This window comes from Schistocerca americana, chromosome 9, assembly GCF_021461395.2.
Source record: "Schistocerca americana isolate TAMUIC-IGC-003095 chromosome 9, iqSchAmer2.1, whole genome shotgun sequence".
Taxonomy (NCBI): Eukaryota; Metazoa; Arthropoda; class Insecta; order Orthoptera; family Acrididae; genus Schistocerca; species Schistocerca americana.
Window position 1 is genome coordinate 207993098 of NC_060127.1, and position 16334 is coordinate 208009431.

At 48.8% G+C, this 16334-nt stretch overlaps 1 protein-coding gene across 1 annotated transcript in view; it reads right to left on the reverse strand.

Moving 5' to 3' along the window:
• Positions 1-16334, reverse strand: part of LOC124550829 (dehydrogenase/reductase SDR family member 11-like) — a 140844-nt gene that overhangs the window by 78945 nt on the left and 45565 nt on the right. The window contains exon 5 of the mRNA XM_047125555.1: positions 1523-1720. Within this exon, the coding sequence (XP_046981511.1) occupies positions 1523-1720 (198 nt within the window). The remainder of the gene's footprint in view (positions 1-1522; positions 1721-16334) is intronic.

Sequence of the window (16334 nt, forward strand, 5' to 3'; positions counted from 1 at the left end):
ACTTCAAAACACTAGCACGAAATCGAGTGGATAAACTGGTAGAAGCCGGCCTCGGGGAAGATCGGTTTGGATTCCGTAGAAATGTTGGAACACATGAGGCAATACTGACCCTACGACTTATCTTAGAAAATAGATTAAGGAAAGGCAAACCTACGTTTCTAGCACTTGTAGACTTAGAGAAAGATTTGAGAATGTTGACTAGAATACTCTCTTTCAAATTCTGAAGTTGGCATGGGTAAAATACAGGGAGCGAAAGGCTGTTTACAATTTGTACAGAAACCAGATGGCAGTTATAAGAGTCGAGGGACAGGAAAGGGAAGCAGTGGTTGGGAAGGGAGTGAGACAGGGTTGTAGCCTCTCCCCGATGTTATTCAATCTATATATTGGCAAGCAGTGAAGGAAACAAAAGAAAAATTGAGAGTAGGAATTAAAATCCATGGAGAAGAAATAAAAACGTTGAGGTTCACCGATGACATTGTAATTCTGTCAGAGACAGCAAAGGACTTGGAAGAGCAGCTGAACGGAATGGACAGTGTCTTGAAAGGAGGATATAAGATGAACATCGACAGAAGCAAAACGAGGATAATGGTATGTAGTCAAATTAAATCGGGTGATGCTGCGGGAATTAGATTAGGAAATGAGACGCTTAAAGTAGTAAATGAGTTTTGCTATTTAGCGAGCAAAATAACTGATGATGATCGAAGTAGGGAGGATAGAGGATAGACTGGCAATGGCAAGGAAAGCGTTTCTGAAGAAGAGAAATTTGTTAACATCGAGTGTAGATATAAGTCTCAGGATGTCGTTTCTGAAAGTTTTGTGTATGGAGCGTAGCCATGTATGGAAGTGAAACGTGGACGATAAATAGTTTAGACAGGAAGAGAATAGAAGCTTTCAAAATGTGGTGCTACAGAACACCATTCTGTGGTAGATCACATAACTAATGAGGAGGTGTTGAACACGATTGGGGTGAAGAGACGTTTGTGGCACAACGTGACTAGAAGAAGGGATCGGTTGGTAGGACATGTTCTGGGGCATCAAGGGATCACCAATTTAGTATTGCAGGGCAGCGTGGAGGATAAAAATCGCAGAGGGAGACAAAGAGATGAATACACTAAGCAGATTCAGAAGGATGTAGGCTGCAGTAGGTACTCGGAGATGAAGAAGCTTGCACAGGATGGAGTAGCATGGAGAGCAGCATCAAAACAGTCTCTGGACTGAAGACCACAACAACAACAACAACACTCTTTGTTGAATTTAATGTTAAGAGACGTTTTCATCAGGTTAATTTTATGTTTCTTGAAAGCATGTATATTTCTCATTAGCGGCTAACCCGCGCGGCTTCAATAGTTGTCGCCCAGTGCAATCACGAGCCGCCACTGATTTAAGCCAATCTTAATCACGTATGGGTGGTATACTAGCGTACGCTTTACTCTGGTTTAGCGTCATCGCCGGCCGCTTACTCTGGATGTCGTGGTGTTTCCAGATGTAAACGGAAGAGAAGGCAGGCCCTGCTGGTACGTACCTGCACGTGCTTGGGAGCCGTGATGGCGGAGGCGACGGCCTGCGCGACGTCGTGGGGCCGTATGGCGGGGGCGGGCACGTGGGGCGCCGTCGGCGTCGACGTCGTCTCCGTCGTCGCCTGCTGCTGCTGCTGCTGCTCCATGGCGGGCGCCAGCGGAGACCGAGGGTACGTCGACTTCACCTCGCCAGGGCTCACCGTCTGCACGAAGGAAAGCGTCCCCTATCAAGGACTCATCGCAACAGCTCTACAGGCTGCTTAGAGTAGGAAGCTAGAAAATGAAACACCTACAGCCGCCCTTATCATGTCATTTGTTGTATGGCTATCAGTTTCGGTGCTTCAGTGCCCCAGGCCTTAGTTAATGCTGAGGAGCTTAACTCAAATCGTGTACACTACGCATCAGTGGCCAACATAATTGGTTCTCGAGACTACCTGTAGCCGCAATGTTACCTGTTCGACCATCAACGGATGTTAATCCCATTGGCATCAACTAAGGCCTGAAGATGGTGCACTAAAGCCCCGAAACTGCTAGCCATACAATATATGTCATAAGGACGGCTGTAGGTGTTTCATCTTCCTACATAAGGGGGCAGCCAAACACCCAGACCACCAATCACAAGGCTTTACATACAAAAGCAAATCGAAATTACTGTCCTCTTATGAAACTGTGTCAGTAACAGCAACGCCGGTGTCATTCTTTTTAAAATAGCACTTCCTCAGCTACAGTATATTATTTTAACGTCTCAATTTTTCGTTCGCTGTAAGTTTCTGGCCACTCACTCTCGTTCAAGTCAGCCAAGCCGTCGAGCTGCAACTTGGCACCATCGCCGTCCTGTCTCGACAGCAGGTTGTAACTTGAACAAGAACATCCAGAAAAATACCTCATCAGCTATGCAACCACACACAATATTCTCCTTCAAAAACAATAGAGAAGATCATTTAACATTTTTTTCGGAGAGTACAACGTTTTGCATGATTCGAAAACGCTTTCTTGCTGCACATCTACATCTACATCTACATACATACTCCGCAATCTACCATACGGTGCGTGGCGGAGGGTACCTCCTACCACAACTAGCATCATCTCTCCCTGTTCCGCTCCAAAACAGAACGAGGAAAAAATGACTACCTATATGCCTCAGTACCAGCCCTAATCTCTCTTATCTTATCTTTGTGGTCTTTCCGCGAAATATAAGTTGGCGGCAGTAAAATTGTGCTGCAGTCAGCCTCAAATGCTGGTTCTCTAAATTTCCTCAGTAGCGATTCACGAAAAGAACGCCTCCTTTCCTCCAGAGACTCCCACCCGAGTTCCTGAAGCATTTCCGTAACACTCGCGTGATGATCAAACCTACCAGTAACAAATCTAGCAGCCCGCCTCTGAATTGCTTCTATGTTCTCCCTCAATCCGACCTGATAGGGATCCCAAACTCAGTACTCAAGAATAGATTGTATTAGTGTTTTATAAGCGATCTTCTTTACAGATGAACCACATCTACTGAAAATTGTACCAATGAACCGAAGACGACTATCCGCCTTCCCCACAACTGCCATTTCATGCTTGTCCCACTTCATATCGCTCTGCAATGTTACGCCCAAATATTTAATCGACGTGACTGTGTCAAGCGCTACATTACTAATGGAGTATTCAAACATTACGAGATTCTTTTTCCTATTAATCTGCATTAATTTACATTTATCTATATTTAGAGTTAGCTGCCATTCTTTACACCAATCACAAATCCTGTCCAAGTCATCTTGTATCCTCCAAAGACAACGTCAGCCACCTCTTCCACACTTAAACTTATCTCCCGTGACAGTTCTAATGGTTCACTTACTTTTTTAGCCTACATCAGGCGCCGCACGACGTGGGGCAATGGTTAACACAATGGACACATTTGGTAGGACGACAGTTCAAACCCGCGTTCCGCCATCCCGATTTAGGATTTCCGTGATTTTCCTGAATCGCTCCAGGTAAAGGGCACAACCGATTTTCTTCCCCATCCTTGACGATATCCGAGTTTGTGCTCCATCTCTAATGACCTCGATGTTGACGGGTCGCTAAACGCAATCTTCCTTCCCACATCAGGCCTCCACATTTCTGTCCCCATCTTCTTTCCTTCCTCTTCTACATCTATACTCCGCAAGCCACCTGACGGTGTGTGGCGGAGGGTACCTTGAGTACCTCTATCGGTTCTCCCTTCTATTCCAGTCTCGTATCGTTCGTGGAAAGAAAGATTGTCGGTATGCTTCTGTGTGGGCTCTAATCTCTCTAATTTTATCCTCATGGTCTCTTCGCGAGATGTACGTAGGAGGGAGCAATATACTGCTTGACTCCTCGGTGACCGTATGTTCCCGAAACTTCAACAAAAGCCCGTACCGAGCTACTGAGCGTCTCTCCTGCAGTCTTCCACTGGAGTTTATCTATCATCTCCGTAACACTTTCGCGATTACTGAATGATCCTGTAACGAAGCGCGCTGCTCTCCGTTGTATTTTCTCTATCTCTTCTATCAACCCTATCTGGTAGGGATCCCACACTCCTGAGCAGTATTCAAGCAGTGGGCGAAGAAGTGTACTGTAACCTACTTCGTTTTCGGATTGCATTTCCTTAGGATTCTTCCAATGAATCTCAGTCTGGCATCTGCTTTACCGACGATCAACTTTATATGATCATTCCATTTTAAATCACTCCTAATGCGTACTCCCAGATAATTTATGGAATTAACTGCACCATGCGTCAATTCGCTGCAGATCCTTCTGCATTTCAGAACAATTTTCCATTGTTAGAACCTCTCGATATATCACAGTATCATCCGCAAAAAGCCTCAGTGAACTTTCAATGTCATCCACAAGGTCATTTACGTATATTGTGAATAGCAACGGTCCTACGACACTCCCCTGCGGCACACCTGAAATCACTCTTACTTCGGAAGACTTCTCTCCATTGAGAATGACATGCTGCGTTCTGTTATCTACGAACTGTTCAATCCAATCACACAATTGGTCAGATAGTCCGTATGCTCTTACTTTGTTTATTAAACGACTGTGGGGAACTGCATCGAACGCCTTGCGGAAGTCAAGAAACACGGCATCTACCTGGGAACCCGTGTCTATGGCCCTCTGAGTCTCGTGGACGAATAGCGCGAGCTGGGTTTCACACGATCGTCTCTTTCGAAACCCATGCTGATTCTTACAGAGTAGATTTCTAGTCTCCAGAAAAGTCATTATACTCGAACATAATACGTGTTGCAAAATTCTACAACTGATCGACGTTAGAGATATAGGTCTATAGTTCTGCACATCTATTCGACGTCCCTTCTTGAAAACGGGGATGACCTGTGCCCTTTTCCAATCCTTTGGAACGCTACGCTATTCTAGAGACCTACGGTACACCGCAGCAGGAAGGGGGGCAAGTTCCTTCGCGTACTCTGTGTAAAATCGAACTGGTATCCCATCAGGTCCAGCGGCCTTTCCTCTTTTGAGCGATTTTAATTGTTTCTCTATCCCTCTGTCGTCTATTTCGATGTGTACCATTTTGTCATCTGTGCGACAATCTAGAGAAGGAACTTCGTATCACTGCCTGGCCCCCTACCCTGCTCCCCCTCCCCCCCCTCCCTCCCTTCCACCCACACCCACCCTCTCCCATGCTCCACTTCCTCTGCCTAGTTCCATTTCCAGATTACAATCCAACTCACCCGACTATTTGTATTCACACGCTACACCACTATATAGCCTCTAGTCTTACCTTTCGCAATTCCTTTTGTACACAGTGCAGTTCCTTTCAGTTTCAGCAAATGTGCAGCATTTTTTAAGTCCTTTCACTTCCAACATCATTGCTTTATATTTACGAGGGTTGCTGCTGAAAGTAATACACCAAATTTTTTTTTTCAACAATCCTTTACTGAACATCATGAGAATTACGCACACGAAACAATGGTGTTTTATCTGCACAGCTTATTTTTTCACGTAAACTCCAACCTGTTCCATGGGCTCCCTCAAGCGTGAAGGAAAGGTGTGTCCTGGTGGCGGAGCCAGTGCTTCACTGTGTCAGCCATCTCCTCATTGTCCTCGAAATGTCTTCCACTAACGGTATCCTTTAATGGCCCAAACAAGTGGAAGGCCGAGGGGGCTAGGTGAGGGCTGTAGGGTGGATGGGGTAACACCGTCCTACTCTGCTTTGCGATGTGTTCAGCAGTCCTCAGTCTTGGATGGGGCGGAGCGTTATTATGTTGCAGAAAACATCTCCTGGGATCCAGAATGAGAGTTTCACTCTGCAGCGGAGTGTGCGCTGATATGAAACTTCCTGGCAGATTAAAACTGTGTGCCGAACCCAGATTCGAACTCGGGACCTTTGCCTTTCGCCGGCAAGTGCTCTACCGACTGAGCTACCCAAGCACGATTCACGCCCCGTCCTCACTGTTTCACTTACGCCAGTACCTCGTCTCCTACCTTCCAAAAGAGTGCTAGTTTTGCAAGGTTCGCAGGAGAACTTGTGTAAAGTTTCGAAGGTAGGAGAAGAGGTACTGGCGGAATTAAAGCTGTGAGGACGGGGTGGGAGTCGTGCTTGGGTAGCTCAGTCGGTAGAGCACTTGCCCGCGAAAGGCAAAGGTCCCGAGTTCGAGTCTCGGTCCGGCACACAGTTTTAATCTGCCAGGAAGTTTCATCTCCTGGGATGCTGTGACGCCGAAGTCGCCAGAACGCGTCTTGAGTTTTGTTAATGTGTTGACATATGCTTCCGAATTAATGGTACCTCCTCGTGGCTTCACAACAATGAGGATCACACCTTCACAGTCCCAGAACACGGTGATCGTGGCTTAACCGGAGGAAGCAGTTGCTTTGAATTTTTCTTCTGCCGGGAATGGGAATGGCGCCATTCCATTGGCTGTCGTTTTGTTTCGGGCTGAAAATGGTCAACGCAGGTTTCATCACCTGGCACATTTCGGGAAAAGAAGGTTTCCTCCTCAGCTCCAAACGTTGCAACAAATCGAATGGTTTTTCTGTTCTATTTCTTATCCACCGTCAGATACCGCGGGACCCGTCTTGTACACACTTTTGAATATCCAAGAGTGCGTATAATTCCACCCACTCTTCCTTTGCTGATTGACAGATGCAGCGCCAGCTGCCGAGTCGTAATGCGTCTGTCCTCGAGAATGACGACATCAGCTCACTGCATCGTGTCAGGTGTGACAGCCGTGGATGGTCTCCCCGACCGCTGCAAGTCGTACAGCTCCGCCGAACCGCCTTCTGATGACCTCACCCTCCGTGCCCAGCGACTAACTGTACTTCTGTCGACAGCAGGTGCTCCATAGACTTTGCACAAGCGTTTCTGAATATTCCCCACAGTTTCTTTCTCTGCACTGAGAAACTCAATGACGACACGTTGCTTGTAATGTACATCACCTACAGACGCCATTTATGAAAGTGTCCTGCAGCTACGCTGCTATCTGCCGGAAGTGACGGAAACTTGGCGATCTCACTCAGGGCACTTCAAATAATACGTACGTAACGCTTCGCATTTGTAGCACTGTTTCCGGCTGAGAAAAAAAATGCGGTGCATTACTTTCTGGGCCACCCTCGTGAAAAGGGGAAAATAACTTTTTGAATACCACCAATGGAAATAATGTTTTTAATAATACTGAAACCATGTAGAAACGTTTCACTTTTTTAATTATATTGTGTCAGTGTGTAGTTATTGAGGCCTTCAATCCAGAGTCTGGTTTGGTACAGCCCTCCACACTGGCCCGCCCTGTGCAAACGTCTTCATCTCTGCATAACTACTGCAACCGTCAACCATCAGGCCGCGCTTACTGTAGTCAAGGCTAGGTCTCCCTCTACAGTTCCAGTCCTTACCTTCTCTCCCCCAATCCCTACAAACACTTCCCTCCATTACTAAATTACCTATTCTCCGATATCTTAGGATGTGTCCTGACCACTAAACCCTTTCGTGGTCAAGTGGCGCCATATATATCTTCCCTCCCCACTGTGGTAAGTAAATCCTCATTTGTTACTCGATCTACCCATCTAATCTTCACCATTATTACACTGGTTTCCAAAATCAACGCAACAAGTTACTGTTTCCCCATCCTGTGTCTGATTCTCTACACAGGGTATTTGGAGAGGAAAGGTCAATATTATACACAGTGATAGTGTAAGTAATTCTGAACAAAAAATGGTTAATGAACATAGCTCCGCAGATGATTCGTTAGGGACGTATGGGTATTGAAAGGAACTTTAATTCACCAAAATTGATGTGAATATATACACAATACAACTGGACCGTAACGTGTTTTTCTTAAAATCAATGTTACAGAGACTACAGTTATGTTACACAATTTTACATAATGTTTATTTACTTTGCATTTAGTACATAATGCATTACAACATGCGCGTTACTTGTATTCAGTTGAAAAAGACGTACCACGTCTTTTACAAACGGCTTTCACACTTATCGTACAGATGTTGTACAGTTCACAGAACAGGTTCGAATATCCCAAAAAATGTTCAAATGTGTGTGAATTTCTAAGGTACCAAACTGCTAAGGTCGTCGGTCCCTAGACTTAGACATTAGTTAAACTAACTTACGCTAAACACAGCACACACACTTATGCTCGAGGAAGGACTCGAACCTCCGGCGGGAGGGTCGAATGTCCCACCATGAACGTCAGTGCACTTTTGCGCTCTAGCGATAACACGTTTGTGGATTGTTCAATTGCCTGTGGTTGGTTCCTAATCAATTCAGCAGGGACCATGATGCGACGAAGCAGTTCGTCTCGTGTATTTACCTTCACTTTGTGCACCTCTGATTTCATCCAGCCAATAAACAGAAATCTGAAAGTGTAAGGTGAGGTGGTCATGGAGGCCAGTTAATAAATAGCACCGCTGTGGTCAATCCAGCAATTAGTGAAGGTGTGATTGAAATGGTCCCTCATACGTAAGATCTGATCATCGCTGATCACGGGAATAGTATTATGGAAGCAAATGACTATTCTCAATTACCCAGTGACAGAATTGAAGTCGTTAGGTATTGTTGGCAACGTGGAGGTTTTGAACACGCTGTATGTGAAATGGATACAGGTGTTCCGCATGTAATGTTTCCCAAACGCAGGGACATGCTTGTACTGGGACTTGGCTCAACACTTGCGATAATTTCTTCCTGTTCTTGCACAGTTTGTAGACGTGCACACTCGGACGAAAAATGTCTACTTAGAAAAGAGCCCCTTGCACGCAAAGTGATAAACACTTTGGTAAACACCCTGCGATCAGGTAATCGTCCTGTGGGAAAGTGCCTGAGGTTGGTTGGTTGGTTGGGTTAAAGATTAAAGGGACCAAACTGCAAAGGTCATCGGTCCCTTGTTTCATAAAAACACAGAGCACAGTGAAACTATCCACCAGTCAGGCGAAGCACTAAAAGAAAAATTCCGGGGGAAGAAAAGCCCCATGGTCCATAGTAAGACAACACGGAAAACAGAGCACAGCAACAAAAACAACATAGAGAACAAAGGCAGAAGGAATTAAAACTGCACAGCAGAGGACTGTGGCTGGCTGATCACGAAAATAATAGGATGAACCAGCCACTCTGCAACACGTTAAAACCTCCAGCCTAAAAGTTTAGGGTGGAGTCGAATTACAACACACAACTAATTAAAAGATACAGCTCAAAAGAGGGTGATGTTAAAAAAATTTAAATGGACCTATAAAAGCCGCTTGCGCGAATAAAACTTAAAACCCGATCTGCCATAGAGACATTGTCACCTAAAAGAGAGGATAAATCACCCAGGAGATTAAAAGCACGCCTGAGAGCGGTTAAAAGAGGACATTCCAACAATATATGGGCCACCGTCATGTTCGCACCACAGCGACAATGAGGGGGGTCCTCTCGACGCAGCAGATGACCATGCATCAGCCAAGAGTGACCAATGCGGAGCCTACACTGAACAACAGAATCCCTGCGAGAGGCCCGCATGGAGGAACCCCAAACAGTCGTGGTCGCCTTTACCTGCCGCAGCTTGTTGGGTGCAGACAGAGTGCGCCATTCGTCTCCCCACATCCCAACGACCCGACGGTGCAAAACCGTTCGGAGATCAGTTGCCGGGAGGCCGATCTCCAACGGCAGTTTGCGGGTAGCCTCTTTGGCTAACTTGTCGGCGAGTTCGTTTCCCGCTATCCCAACGTGTCCCGGGGTCCATATGGACACCACCGAACGACCACGCTGTTCAAGAGCGTGAATGGACTCCTGGATGGCACCAACAATAGGATGGCGTGGGTAGCACTGGTCAAGAGCCGGCAGACTACTGAGCGAGTCACTGCAAATGACGAAGGACTCTCCAGTGCTGGTACGAATATGCTCAAGGGCACGAAAAATGGCTGTCAGTTCTGCGGTGTAAACACTGCAGCCTTCCGGCAAGGAGCGGTGGTCAACATAGTCCGCATGAGCATAAGCGTACCCCACACGGCCATCAACCATCGAGCCATCGGTATATATAACCTCCGAGGCATGGTATGCGCCTAGGAGAGCAAGGAATTGGAGGCGCAAGACTGCAGGAGGAACTGAATCTTTTGGCCATCGGGAAAGTTCCAGCCGAAGCTGCGGCCGACGAATACACCAAGGTGGTGTATGTGGGCGGACCTGGAAAGCAGATGGAAGAGGCAAACACTCGAGGTCATTAAGGAGCGACCAAACACGGATCCCAATTGTATGGCCTGATCGTGGCCGCCGGTGTGGGATATGGACTGCCGCATTATCGAAAAGGAGACGATAGTTAGGGTGACGGGGCGAACAACGAACGTGGGCAGCATAGTTGGCTAACAGTTGTTGACGCCGAATACGAAGTGGAGGAACCCCAGCCTCAGCAAGGAGGCTATGAACAGGACTGGTGCGGAATGCTCCTGTCGCCTGTCGAACCCCACAGTGGTGAACGGGATCCAGCAGTTGCAACGCTGAGGGCGACGCTGAGCCATACGCCACACTGCCATAATCCAGTCGGGACAGTACAAGGGCTTTGTAGAGCTGCAGCAGCGTGTGACGATCTGCATCCCAAGTTGTGTTGCTTAGGCAGCGGAGGGCATTCAGGTGCTGCCAGCACTGACGCTTGAGCTGACGAATATGTGGAAGCCAAGTAAGCCGGGCATCAAACAGCAATCCCAGAAAATGGTAAGTGTCAACAATCCTGAGCATGGCATCCTGAAGATAGAGCTCAAGGTGTGGATGGACAGTACGACGCCGACAAAAGTGCATAATACAAGTCTTCGCAGGAGAAAATTGAAACCTATGGGCTAGGGCCCACGCTTGCACCTTGCGTATGGCTCCCTGCAACCTACGTTCTGCAACACTAATGGTGGAGGAGCTGAAAAAGATGCAGAAATCGTCAGCATATAACGTGGGTGAGACAGACGACCCTACTACTGCTGCAAGGCCATTAATGGGCACAAGGAAAAGGGGCACGCTCAATACAGAGCCCTGTGGAACGCCGTTCTCCTGGATATGAAGTGAACTATGGGATGTGCCAATTAAAACGCGGAATGTCCGAACAGATAAAAAATTCTGAATAAAAATGGGGAGAGAGCCCCGGAGACCCCACCCGTGCAACGTGGCGAGAATATGGTGCCGCCACGTCGTGTCATATGCTCTGGAGAGATCGAAAAAGACGGAGACGAGGTGTTGGCGCCTGGAAAAAGCAGTGCGGATTGCAGACTCAAGAAAGACCAAAGTATCGGAAGTGGAACGGCCCTGACGGAAGCCGCTCTGGCACTGAGCCAGAAGACCCCGAGACTCGAGCAGCCAACACAGCCGTCGACTCACCATGCGTTCCAATAGCTTGCACAGAGTATTTGTCAAGCTGATGGGCCGATAGCTATCCACATTAAGCGGGTCCTTACCAGGCTTCAGCACCGGAATGACGGTACTCTCCCGCCACTGCGACGGAAAGACACCATCGCCCCATATGCGGTTGAAGATGGCAAGAACACACACGCTGACAGTCCGGGGAAAGGTGTTTGAGCATCTGATTGTGGATGCCATCTGGCCCAGAGGCTGTATCGGGGCACTGTGCCAGGGCGCTCTGGAGTTCCCACAAACTAAATGGGGCGTTATACGCCTCAGGGTAGCGAGAAGCAAAGGAAAGCCGTTTGCCTTCCTCCCGCGCGAAACGCGGGCGGGTAATTCCCCGACGCAGAGGCCCGAACATAGTGCTGAGTGAAATGCTCGGCGATTGCATCGGCATCGGTGGATACCGCCCCGTTGATGATAAGCCCTGCGACACCTGTAGAGTGCTGCAATCCAAAGATGCGCCGAATCTTCGTCCACACCTGGGAGGGTGAAGTACGGGAACCAATGGTGGAAACGTACCTCTCCCAGCACTCCTGTTTCCGCCTTTTGATGAGCCGCCGTGCCTGAGCACGGAGACGCTTGACAAAAATTAGGTTCTCCAAAGACGGGTGCCGCTTACGTCGCTGAAGAGCCCGCCGACGTTCTTTAATGGCTTCAGAAACCTCCGGAGACCACCAAGGCACTGACTTTCGCCGGAGGCACCCTAACGAACGAGGAATGGTACGTTCCGCAGCGGAAACAACCGCTGCAGTCAGTGTCTCAACCGCCACATCGATGGTACCGTGGGGGAGAGATTCAACAGTGGCAGCAGAGGAGAACGTTTCCCAGTTTGTCTTGCTAAATGCCCATCGAGGCAGGCGTTCATGGGATCGACGCTGGGGTAGTGAAAGAAAGATGGGAAAATGGTCACTACCACACAAGTCGTCATGGACTCGCCAGTGGACCAATGGTACAAGCCCTGGGCTGCACAACGACAGATCTATGGTCGAGAACGTGCCATGCGCCACACTGAAATGTGTGGCGGCGCCAGTGTATAAGAGGCAGAGGTCGAGTTGGGAGATAAGATTCTCGACCTCTCTGCTCGGCCAGTAACCTTCGTTCCACACCACAGGGGATTGTGGGCGTTAAAATCCCCCAGGAGAAGAAAAGGCGTGGTGAGTTTGGCAACAAGTGCAGCCAATTCGGTCAGGGAGACTGTACCACCTGGAGGGAGATAGACACTGCAGACGGTTATGTCCTGGGTAGTCCTTACGCATACAGCCACAGCTTTCAATGATGTTTGAAGGGGCACAGGAGCACTATATACAGAGGTAAGGACATACACGCAGGCTCCACCTGACACACAATTGGAAGTGCTACGGTTGCAGTAATAACCCCTGTATCCACGGAGGACAGGGGTCCTCATTGCCGGGAACCAGGTTTCCTGGAGGGCAATGCAGAAAGCAGGTGTCAGGCTTAAAAGCTGTCGTAGCTCAGGGAGATGGCTAAAATAACCGCCACAATTCCACTGGAGGATCGTACAAAGCGTGTCCTGTAAGGGCATGAAGGTACTGAAAAAGCAAATTACTTCACAGAGTCACATGCTGCCACCGACTGAGTGACTGACGTCGCAACTGCCATCGTTTCTGAGACGGCGAGATCCAGGTCATCAGGGGACGCAAAGAGCTCGACCTCATCCTCAGAGGCTGAGCTGACAGGAAGCGTTGGCGCGGGAACCACTGGGTCCTTAGGCTTCTTAGAGAGCTTCCTCTTCTCTCTATTGTCTTTGGGAGGAGGGTTCGCATGCTGGGAGGGCTTTCCGGATGCATTGTCAGGAACAGTGGAAGAGCGGGAAGCCCTTCGACCAGCAGCTGGTGGCTTCCTCAGCCACTGGCTAGCGTCTAGCGAGACACTGGTAAAATCCTTGGAAGGGACTCCCCCAAGGGACCCCTTCCGAACGAGTGAGGCCGGAGGAGGCTGTTGCCTCTCTGGCTGAGCAGCCGGAGGAGGCTGTTGCCTCTCCAGCTGAGGAGCCGGAAGAGCCTCTTGCCTCTCCGGCTGAGCAGCCGGAGGAGGCTGGTGCCTCTCCGGCTGAGAGGTGGGGATGGATGTCTCCAGTTGTTCGGGGTCCACTGCCCCCAAACCGGGTGTTTCGGGAGCAGTGGAAGAGAGTGTGGCCCCTACCAGCGGTGGGGCAGGCGTAACTTTACTGTTCTGTGGGCCAACTGAGAAGGGAGTCTTTGCAGGAACTGGTGGCGGCAGAGTTGCAGCAGCATAACTCCTCAACATAGATGTGGGGTTGAGCCGGTCTAGCTTCTTCCTTGCCTCTTGGTAAGTTAAACGGTCCAGGGTCTTAATTTCTTGTATCTTCCGCTCTCTTTGGTAGACTGCACAGTCTGGCGAGCAGGGAGAATGATGCTCCCCACAGTTAACGCAGGTGGGAGGCGGAGCACATGGAGCATTAGGATGTGAAGGTCGTCCACAATCACGACACGTGGGGCTGGCAGTGCATCTGGAGGACATATGTCCGAACTTCCAGCACTGGAAGCATCGCATAGGGGGTGGGACATAGGGCTTGACATCGCACCGGTAGATCATGACCTTGACCTTCTCAGGCAAGCAGTCACCCTCAAAGGCCAGGATGAAGGCATCGGTAGCGACCCTATTATCCTTGGGCCCCCTAAAGACACGACGGACAAAGTGCACACCTCGTCGTGCCAGGTTCTCCCGTAGTTCGTCATCAGACTGTAGCAGAAGATCTTTATGAAAGATAATCCCCTGGACCAAATTTAAGGACTTATGGGGAGTGAAGTGAGTGGGATGTCACCGAGCTTCTCACAGGCGAGTAACGCCCGTGACTGTGCAGATGAAACTGCTTGTATCAAATAGCCCCACTCATAATTTTGGAAAGAGATGCCACTTCCTCAAACCTATCTTCAAGATGGTGAACAAAGAAGAGAGGCTTAGTCCCCAAAAACGAATCCCCATCAGTTCTGCTGCACGCAAGGTATCGCGGTGAATATGGCTCCTGTCTGTCCGCAGCCCTACGTTCCTCCCATGGCGTGGCTAGGGAAGGGAACGATTTGGGGTTATATGTCACAGCATTAAATTCTGTCTCACCGCGCTTAGAGACGTTGGCGGTCGTGCGACCACTGGATTGAGACTTCACCCGCTTCATTGCGGGGCATCCGCCCCGATGCCTCCCACTCTGACCAGGGGCTCTCCCCACGGGCGCCACCCAGCCACAGCAAAGGCCACCTGGCAGGATGGCGGTTGCCGGGAGTCTTGATGCCCCAGAGAGACGAGCATCGACTCCTTGGCTTACGTGGGGAGGTGTCAGCTCAGGCATCGGCAGTACGATCCCTGTGTTGTCACGGGGCTACAACCTAGAGGGTACATGACGACCCCACCACAACGGGCTGGCTACCGTGCTGGATTTTGGGTGCCATGGGTAGTCCGTAGGGATCGTGGGTGCAGATGGTGACGCACTAAGGGCGTTACGTACACAATCCATCAGGTGTGTGTGCCCAAAATGACGGATGGAGGGTGCAGTTACGACGCCAAGACGATCAAGAGTGCCAAGGCCTTAGGGCACGTTCACATTACGGCACCTATTAAATGGGGTACGGTTTGTCGAGTATACCACATCCACAGTCGTTGCGTACACAGTCACGGACGGTGCACCATGGGACAGAGGAGACGCCTAACGGAGTCTCTAGTGTGGAGGGCCATAGGAAGAATTGCAGACTCATGTGGCCCGATGGATTAATATGAATAGTTCTGTTGTTTCCCGGATATGGCGGCAGTTTACGGAGACCGAAACTGTATCCCGAAGGTCAGGACAGGGCCGGTCACATACATCAGGAAGAGAAGTAGGACGACACGGCCTTAGCTCTGCTCGGCAACTGGCATCTGCCCTCGCAGCACCCACTGGACGTGTTGTATCCAGACAAACGGAAGACTTCGGAAGAGAGGCCTTTACTGTCGGCGATCTCCTCTATGTTTACCTCTGACGCGTCTTCACAAAATGGAGCGTCTAGAGTGGCTCACATCGAAATAAGTGTCCAAGGAATAGAAAAGCAACTGAAATCACTCAACAGAGGAAAGTCCACTGGACCTGACGGGATACCAATTCGATTCTACATATACGCGAAAGAACTTGCCCCCCTTCTAACAGCTGTGTGCCTCAAGTCTCTAGAGGAACGGAAGGTTCCAAATGATTGGAAAAGAGCACAGGTAGTCCCAGTTTTCAAGAAGGGTCGTCGAGCAGATGCGCAAAACTATAGGCCAATATCTTTGACATCGATCTGTTGTAGAATTTTAGAACAATTTTTTCCTCGCGTATCATGTCATTTCTGGAAACCCAGAATCTACACTGTAGGAATCAACATGCATTCCGGAAACAGCGATCGTGTGAGACCCAACTCGCTTTATTTGTTCATGAGACACAGAAAATATGAGATACAGGCTCACAGGTAGATGCTATTTTCCTTGACTTCCGGAAGGCGTTCGATACAGTTCCGCACTGTCGCCTGATAAACAAAGTAAGAGCGTACGGAATATCAGACCAGCTGTGTGGCTAGATTGAAGAGTTTTTAGCAAACAGAACACAGTATGTTGTTCTCAATGGAGAGACGTCTACAGACGTTAAAGTAACCTCTGGCGTGCCACGGGGGAGTGTTATGGGACCATTGCTTTTTCACAATATATATAAATGACCTAGTAGATAGTGTCTGAAGTTCCATGCGGCTTTTCGCGGATGATGCTGTAGTATACAGAGAAGTTGAGGCATTAGAAAATTGCAGCGAAATCCAAGAAGATGTGCAACGGATATGCACTTGGTGCAGGGAGTGGCAACTGACCCTTTACATAGACAAATGTAATGTATTGCGAATACATAGAAAGAAGGATCCTTTATTGTATGACTATATGATAGCGGAACAAACACTGGTAGCAGTTACTTGTGTAAAATATCTGGGAGTATGCGTACGGAACGATTTGAAGTGGAATAA